General features: G+C 40.0%; 4 protein-coding genes across 4 annotated transcripts; 2 read left to right on the forward strand and 2 right to left on the reverse strand.

The window, feature by feature from the left end:
- Positions 1-98: 98 nt before the first annotated feature.
- Positions 99-1,270, forward strand: JH06_1741 (hypothetical protein; the record flags this gene model as incomplete). The annotated part of the gene is given in 6 exon segments (XM_014672229.1): positions 99-241; positions 276-617; positions 648-788; positions 818-944; positions 975-1,151; positions 1,169-1,270. 6 exon segments carry the CDS (start codon positions 99-101, stop codon positions 1,268-1,270), a joined length of 1,032 nt encoding a protein of 343 aa, XP_014527715.1.
- Positions 1,271-1,378: 108 nt separating this feature from the next.
- Positions 1,379-3,312, reverse strand: JH06_1742 (zinc transporter; the record flags this gene model as incomplete). The annotated part of the gene is made up of 7 exons (XM_014672230.1): positions 1,379-1,699; positions 1,733-2,112; positions 2,161-2,452; positions 2,483-2,560; positions 2,592-2,906; positions 2,937-3,219; positions 3,251-3,312. The coding sequence occupies 7 exons, from the start codon at positions 3,310-3,312 to the stop codon at positions 1,379-1,381; spliced, it is 1,731 nt and encodes a 576-aa protein (XP_014527716.1).
- Positions 3,313-4,483: 1,171 nt separating this feature from the next.
- Positions 4,484-6,169, reverse strand: JH06_1743 (RAB-like GTPase activating protein; the record flags this gene model as incomplete). Its single annotated transcript, XM_014672231.1, has 10 exons — positions 4,484-4,740; positions 4,770-5,008; positions 5,038-5,129; positions 5,160-5,333; positions 5,366-5,416; positions 5,447-5,540; positions 5,570-5,707; positions 5,738-5,847; positions 5,878-6,118; positions 6,141-6,169. 10 exons carry the CDS (start codon positions 6,167-6,169, stop codon positions 4,484-4,486), a joined length of 1,425 nt encoding a protein of 474 aa, XP_014527717.1.
- Positions 6,170-6,515: 346 nt separating this feature from the next.
- JH06_1744 (glycerol kinase) lies at positions 6,516-8,161 on the forward strand (the record flags this gene model as incomplete). The annotated part of the gene is made up of 6 exons (XM_014672232.1): positions 6,516-6,550; positions 6,580-6,706; positions 6,737-7,555; positions 7,587-7,850; positions 7,883-8,040; positions 8,071-8,161. The coding sequence occupies 6 exons, from the start codon at positions 6,516-6,518 to the stop codon at positions 8,159-8,161; spliced, it is 1,494 nt and encodes a 497-aa protein (XP_014527718.1).
- Positions 8,162-8,443: the final 282 nt, after the last annotated feature.

An 8,443-nucleotide genomic window follows, 5' to 3' on the forward strand; every position in this document is an offset into this window, starting at 1 on the left:
AGATAAAGGAATCCATGAGAAACGTACATTTGTTAGCAAAAAACTGATTACAGATTCACAATCGCGGTTTTTGTGTGATTTCTATTTCGTTGTTAGTAATGCCTGTTGAAGAGTTCAACAGGAAGGAAACTACTTTTTGCTGGATCTTTTCCAGATCTTTGGCATTTATTCCTCCTCTTGTTCTAGTTATCGGTTTTTTTCTTGTCTACAGTGGTCCTTCCAGGGCAACATATATCAAACGGTACAAACCGGTTGATAGCATTGCTTATAGATAGGTACAATGAACGTGCTACTTATTGGCGAGATGTGGGATTAGAAATGTTTCAGTCAAATTCCTTTACAATTCGTTCCTCTATTGCAGCAGACCATTTTCGGATTGTATCCAGAAAGGGAACAAATCAGTATCCAGTGGAGGATACATGTGATAAGAAAGGAGATCCCGATGAGGGTTGCATTTATGTTGATAGCGCTTGGTTTGACAGTACTGTCATTATCTATGATTCAGAAGCAAGTTATTCCGTTCTTGATAGTAACATGACTGAAATTGCTTCATTTTCTTATCCGGGGACAATTGAGTTGCTGATGACTCCTAAAGATTTGAATTGCTCGAATCGAATGTAAGCGGATGTCCATAGTTTGATAGATAGTTCTGAATGCAGTTCAGAGTGTTCTCATCACAACGGTGAATGGAATGCATCCATTGTTCGATGTGTTAATACCTTGTATCTCAGTCAAACTTGCCACCGACTCTCATTGAGTGATGGGCATTATCGCATCGATCCATATTTGTAAGTAGTATATTTGTGTGAAAGAGTAGATCTCAGATTCTACCAGAGAACAAACAGTATAATGTCTTAAAAAGTGATTATGGAGGCTGTGAATACAGTACAAATTGGAATTCAGCAATATACTCAGATAGAAAGGTGAATCAGATTCATGTCTTTGTATGTGTTATGGAACTGTACTGATTGTAGTTACGATCAGCAGAAGATGCTGTGATCGCTGCTTCAGCACAGACTCGAGGATGTAGTGACTCCAGATATCCAAACACTTGTTTTGGGAAGACACGAATGGAGGATCGAGTTATTGGACTCACTGTCATTTTCTGTGAAGTTGTTACTATTGGAATCGAAGTCATAGTAGAAAAGCAGGTTGGTTTGAATGATAGATTTGGATTGGTTTTCGGATTGTAATTGCTTCCAAACGCCATCAGGCAATGATACAAGCAATGAATCAATCGTTTGAACAAGATGTCTATTTGTTGAATTGAGATGTTTCTTTCCATGCTCTTATTCTTCATCAATCCAATGCTGCAGATTGACATGTACAATAAACACATCATTACACCAGTCGATTGCAACAACAATACAAGCAAGATTTATTTCTTTGCCTTCTCTTCAATCGCTTTTACAATATCATCCCAATCTTCGATTTCCAAACCCGTTTCCTTCACTTTAAATGCCATATATCCAGCACGTCTCGCCAAATCTACATTCCATGCATCATCATCAATCAAAAGAGTGTGGGATATCATCGCTTGACGTTTCATTGGATCAATGGATGTCAATGACTGGAAATAGTCACCCGTGTACGAACGAATCTGGTTTTGGAATGCTTCCTCGTTTAATATGGGATAATGCTGGTATTCCGAATCCATTCGTTCCCACACTCGAGCTAAGTGGTTGTTTTTTCCACATGCCTAGAACATTATAAACCTACAAGAATAAGATACTCGAACGGCTTCCACAGTACCTCTCCATGCTTCGATAACTAAGTGATCGCAGATATCCGGATACGAATCGAATGTGTTTCCAAAAATATATTCAACCAACTCCCTTCCTCCCATAAGACTGGAATGCGAAGCCATCAATGGATCAGTATTTGTACAAATAGCGACAGCAATTCCATTTTTCAATAGAGCAGGGATAATTACCTTCACAGACTCCTTCACGTGATCCAGGACTTCTTTGGCCTTTAAAAGCTTTATACCAGCATTTGCAAATACTGGAGGAACAGTTTCATTATCTTTCACAACCACTCCAGAGGTGTGGATATTTAACGAGGTTTGATCCATATCAAATGCAACAAGCCATATTTGGTCCTTGAAGGTATCTGAAATTGATATCTCCATGACAAGTTGAATGAAAACCTAGTTCCAACAAACAACCCATTTATCCATCCATTCCAACGAAGGGTCTTTAGAAATTTGAATAGTCACATTCTGAAAGGTATTACTGCACATGGACTCAATCGTATGGAAGAGGTGTTCTCGATCGGCAGATCGATGTGCTTGCACTTTAATAGCTCCCACAAGACATCCCGGAGACTCAATCCAGTAATTCACATTGGTCACTTCGATAACTCCCTCTGTCATACTAATACGTCGAACAAGGGTGCGGATCTCCTGAGCCAAATCATCTGGAATGCCCAATACCAGTACTTCGGCAGCATGCTACACATCACGAATAAGAGGGAACCTAACCTTCAATTCCGGCCATGAAGTATAAATCATGAATAAACACATCACTGCACATTCAATGTAATCAACATACACCAATCCCTGAAACATGTATCAAAGAACAATCTCTTACTCGTTTGAAACTTAGATAATTGGAAATAAAAACGAAAGATAACGTGAAAAGGTCGATAATGATATGAACGTAATCTTCTCCCTCTAATTGACGACTCTTGCTTGCTTTGGCCTGAAATACATCTCTAGAATATCGTGCTCTATATTGTTGCTTGTAGCGACCAAATCCGAAGATGGAGATTAGAGATACTCCAAACGAGATGACACTCACAATATCGGATATCCGAGTGATTTCGGACGAAACAGAGAGTTCGGAATGCAGATGATGACCATCCGTGAACCCATGAAGCATTTCAAAGAGAAGAAAACAGCAGATCTAGAGATGAAACTCGGAAGCTAAATTGACAATAACGATCGAGAGGTTGACTGTGAACACATACAAAAACTCATGTCTTCCATATCCATAAGAATAATTCTCGTCTTTCTCTCTCTTCTCGATCACGTTTCCAATACACACAATCAAAAACGTAGCTACATGTTCCATTCGGTGAACACAGTCGGCATAGGCACCTACGAGTGAAACATACACTATACAAGGACCAAGAGATTCTGTAATCACTGCAATAGTAAGTTGAATCACAGTAATGACGATACACAAGAAGATAAATAACCACAGACTCTTGTCTGCACTAGATATCAGATTTTCATATTATTTTCGACAATAGCTCCCGTTTATGGGATCGCAAGTATTTCCACGTAGATACAGTTGTTGAGTGGTCCATAGAAGAAGAAATCAATTCTATTACAATGGACAAAAGTCTTCACTCAACAGAGTAAAACAATGTCATTCCAACAAACAAAAACTCAATAACTTCCCAGCAAACTCACTTCCACACTAAATACTTCTCCAGGACGTATATCACTAACAATGTTTCCCTTCTCCCCAAATCCCATTTCAGGAGCTACTACAATATCTCGTACTCCTCCAATTCGCATAGCTAATCATCATCTAAAATAAATACGAATACTTTGAATCGCTTTATCCACTCCATTGCAAATGTGACCAATTCCAACTCTAAATTGCGAGGGGAAAGGACAACGAGTTGCCTCATCAGGAACTGTACTATCCAATACCTCTCCTGTTGGTAGTGTGAGTTTGTAGGTGATTTGCACACGATGCCCCTTTCTAGGCAAATCACCTTCTCCAACCACCAGATCCTTGTAGCGAACGTACTTTCCGAGGTGTTTGTATTCCTAAATATCAGCAAGGAGTTGATAATTACAGGTCGATCAAATGAAACAGCGTCTCGAGATAAGTCCTCATTTGATGGAGTTTCTTTCGAATTATCAGATTCAGCCTCATGTTTGTTGCAGTGTCCTCCACATTCTCCATCGCATTCACTGCACTCGTATTCTTCATCGTCACTCGCATCACTCATTTCCATCGCCTCTTTGAGCGACATCAACTTGGTAGCATCCAGACCCGTCACATATCCAATAACATCGACCTCATTTTCACCAACAACTTCAAAAGAAACAAACATGCAATCCTTGCTGAATTTCAAATTCACACGTTGATTTGGATGCTCTGCATTCAATTTCTCTAAAATAAGCCTACTAGAAGACAGTGTAGCTATGATAAACTCCTGGCCCTCCACAATTCCCTTCAAAATCGTTATTCCCTTCGCTGGACCCTTCAAAGCAATCTGGAAATGATTCACGATCTCAGATACATACATTTGTAACAGACAACTCACGAAACATCAACCCTATGGTAGTTGTTGTTCCAGGCTTCACCTATACTCAGAACCTCTTCTGTATTACTGTACAGTACGTCCAAAGAAGTATTCAGTGATATTCTTCTCCATGGAATAGGAATATGATGTGCAAACAAACAATATAACCACCTACTTCTATACTATCACTACCCATGAACAGAAACCAACCATAAGCCTAGTCTGCTGTTCTACAGCCTCCATCAGTTCCTCCTTCAACACATTCTTCTCTTTCAGCAGTTCCTCCCATTCTATCTTTCATTTTTTTTGCTCCAATCCAACTCATTTTCACTGATTCCAAGCGCGCTTGCATCACATCTAATTCTCCTTGTTTCTTCTTCACACGCAATGTTACGTTGCTAATCTTCTCACAAATCCTTGTGATATCCTGCTGACGCAAAAAGGAAATCTTCGCCATGTCCTCTTCTGATACTTCTATTGTGTTATATAATTTATTAGTCTACCGGGATCGAATGACATGTGCTGATCCAAATACAGAAGCGATTCCACCTGAGCAAGGAGTTTCTGCTTGAATTCCTTCATTTCATTTATCTCCTCTTCAGCTAAGACATAGTTTTGAGATTGCTTTTTGAATTCCTGTTTGATTCCATATTCACGCTCACTAATTTGTTCTAACCTCAATCGAACACTTCGAATATCTTGTGAAATCTGTTTTTGTTTCTTTAAAATGATTTCTTTGTCTCTAGAATCAATTCAATTCACTTCCCCTACACACTTGGAATGTAATCCGATATAAGAGAAAGATGCTCTGAAATCTCTCTCTCATACTGCTCATTCAATACATTATAACTGTGTTCCGTCACCTTCTCATCAAATCATAGACAAATCCTCACCCCTTTCACATTCAGTATCAATGTAAACAATTGCTCTCGTTCTTTAGCTGTCTGCAACCAGTCTGTTCGGATACTCTTCATCAAAATCGACAATTCTACAATATCCTTCGATATCATCTCCTTCTCGAAGAATTGGAGCAATCCGAGAGTAATCCGAATCACTCCAACCCAGTTCTAATTATGATAATCGAATCCACAATGATGACCTCACACATTATATATCCCCATAACCGGAATATTAAGGGTAATGGAAGAGTCTAATTAATATGGATTCAAAAGAATCCTACATAAGAAAAGAGAGTAATAAACCATTTCGATACAATTATGGAAACGTCATAACCAACACGATCGAAATAGTCTAGAATGGAAGGGCATGTGGTTCTATATCTCGTTCGTTATTCTTTAATTACTTCATATATTGTTGAAGAATGTAAATAAAACGCTTCAACTCTGGAATTCCAGAACTCCACAATCCTTGCATATGGAGGATGCGAATGAGATTGACTGTGACTCCAAAAGCCTGTTTCTCGATTTGTGATTGTGATTCTCTAGTCATCAGCATTTCTCTCCACGGTTACGTCATTGCATATTGGAGGATCGCTTGATTCTTTGTTGTATCATCACCAAATCCGTCACCTTCCGGGTCTACGATCCCAATCAGAATTACTCCCACGACGAAATTCATTCCCTATAAGTAATCACAATATGTCTCTCCAACCTGACAATAGCCGATATCTGTGTAACATTCACTGATGCAACGAAGCACGTTCTCTAACATCAACTGACCCAGACCTCCCGCGGTCTTGAAAAGACAATGTGTAGGAAAAGTTCGATTCACGTCTCGAAGTATATCACCAATTACTCCCTCGTTCTTGATGAACGCCTCTCCGTATCCATAACTACGAAGACGATCATACAAGTCATCATAGTTGATCGAGAGATTTTGTGATGCCAAGCAACTTTTCCAATACCTAAGGTCACAAATCCACTGAATCCCCACTCCAATACATTGTGATCCTCCAGATTACTCACCATTGCGGCTCGAAGTAATACATCTCCTTGAAACGACCCTATGTGATAGTGATAAACTGTTCAGAAACCAACATTGATGGAGTCTCTTACTGACACACCGAATAGCACAAATATCATCGTTCTAGACATGGAACCCCAGATATACAATATGTACAGATAGAAATGAACATGACATGTCCAAAACAAAACAGAGAAGATCCCTAGGTTCATCTGTACTCGGATTCATTTCTGATCCCTTCGTATTAAAGAAGGATAAAGAATGAATACGTGGCAAAAAACGACTCGATTTCTGGTCTAGTTTTGGATTTAAGTCATTATCTTTCCATGTACTGCGCTGCCATCGATCAGGGTACCACCAGGTAATTTAGGAGTTTGAAATCCATCTTAGTTCGCGCTTTATCGTATTTGATCATGATGGTTCAATAATCAGTGTTGCTCAAAAGGAACACGAACAAATTATGCCACATCCGGGATGGGTTGAACATGATCCAATTATGATTATTCAGAATGTGGAAGTTGTGAAGAGGGAACGAATTAAGGTGTAGGAATGTATTCAGGAGTGTCTTGAATCTGGGAATCTGTCAGTGAAGGATATTGCAGCCGTAGGTATTACCAATCAACGCGAAACACTCGTTATCTGGAATCGTTTCACTGGAAAACCTCTGTACAATGCAATTGTTTGGATGGATTGTCGTGGAGATGAGGTGATTTCGCACTTTACGGATGCCCATGACAAGGATTGGTATCAAGAAAAGACAGGTTTGCCTTTGTCCTCCTATTTCACAGCTCCCAAGTTATATTGGGCCATTCAACATATACCAGAGGTGAAGAAGGGATTGAAGGATGGATCTGCATTAGTAGGTACAATAGACTCCTGGCTATTGTGGAACTTCACTGGAGGCATTCATGGAGGACTTCATTACACCGATGTGACCAATGCAAGTCGAACAATGCTTATGAACATTCATTCCCGTCAATGGGACCCAGAACTTGTCGAACTTGTTGGTGTTCCGATTTCTGCACTTCCGGAAATCCATTCTTGTTCTGAGATCTATGGCACTGGCTGTAGGTCGTTAGAAGGCGTAACATTGAGTGGTTCGTTGGGAGACCAGCAAGCGGCTCTATTCGGACAGACGTGTTTTGGAAAGGGAGAGATGAAGAATACGTATGGAACAGGTTGCTTCATTCTGATGAACACCGGCCCCTCAATTGTTCATAGTCAGAATGGATTGGTAACAACCGTCGCCTATCAAATAGGGGCTGAAGGAGAAGTTCAATATGCCTTAGAAGGCAGTGTGACTATTGCTGGTGCTCTGGTACAGTGGCTTCGTGATAATCTTGGAATGATTCACTCCAGTTCGGAGGTGAGATTTGTAAGGTGTAACTTAGGAATAGATTGAGAAGATGGCTACCAGTGTTGATTCTAGTGAGGGAATGTATATTGTCCCAGCATTTTCAGGATTATATGCTCCTCACTGGAGATCGGATGCTCGCGGTTGTATGGTTGGAATGACAAGAATGATTAATCGGAACCACATCTGTCGAGCTGTTCTAGAAGCTACAGCATATCAAACATATGATGTGTTTGAAGCAATGGAACGAGATTCCGGAATTAAAATCACAGAACTAAAGGTAGATGGCGGAATGACACAGAATGATGTAAGTGATTTTGTTCTTCTTGATTGGAATAGTTTTTGATGCAGTTCCAAGCCAACATCTGCAATATTGATATCATCATTCCTCAAGTGACTGAAACTACCTCTCTTGGAGCATGTTTTGCGGCTGGGTTGGCTGTTGGATACTGGAAATCGCTGGATGATATCAAGAGTCAGTGGAAGGTTCAGAAGAAGTGATGCTATAGAAGAGAGATAATGCATAGATACCATGGAACGATGGATCGAGAGGGAATTGATCGAAGGATAAGAGGTTGGCGAAAAGCTATTGAAAAGAGTCTTAGTTGGGTTGAGTAATATATTCTGCTTGCTGATTTGTTTGTTAAATTGATAGCAAGCAAGGTAATATGCTCAATAACAAGATTGAAGCGAGATTTGCTACCTGATTTTTAATGGATTTCTGTCATTTCCAACCATTCTCACAAAGTGGCACACCATGCAGCTCTTTTTCAAGACTGTTACTGTAAGCACGTTTGAAGTATCTCTGTGAATTTTGAACCCTCTCTAACCTGATCTAGGGAAACACTGTCTCTCTTGAGGTCCAGCCCACAGAAACTGTGGAGGAGGTCAAGAAGATGA

Source organism: Blastocystis sp. subtype 4 (genome assembly GCF_000743755.1).
Source record: "Blastocystis sp. subtype 4 strain WR1 chromosome Unknown seqid_0106, whole genome shotgun sequence".
Taxonomy (NCBI): domain Eukaryota; class Bigyra; order Opalinata; family Blastocystidae; genus Blastocystis; species Blastocystis sp. subtype 4.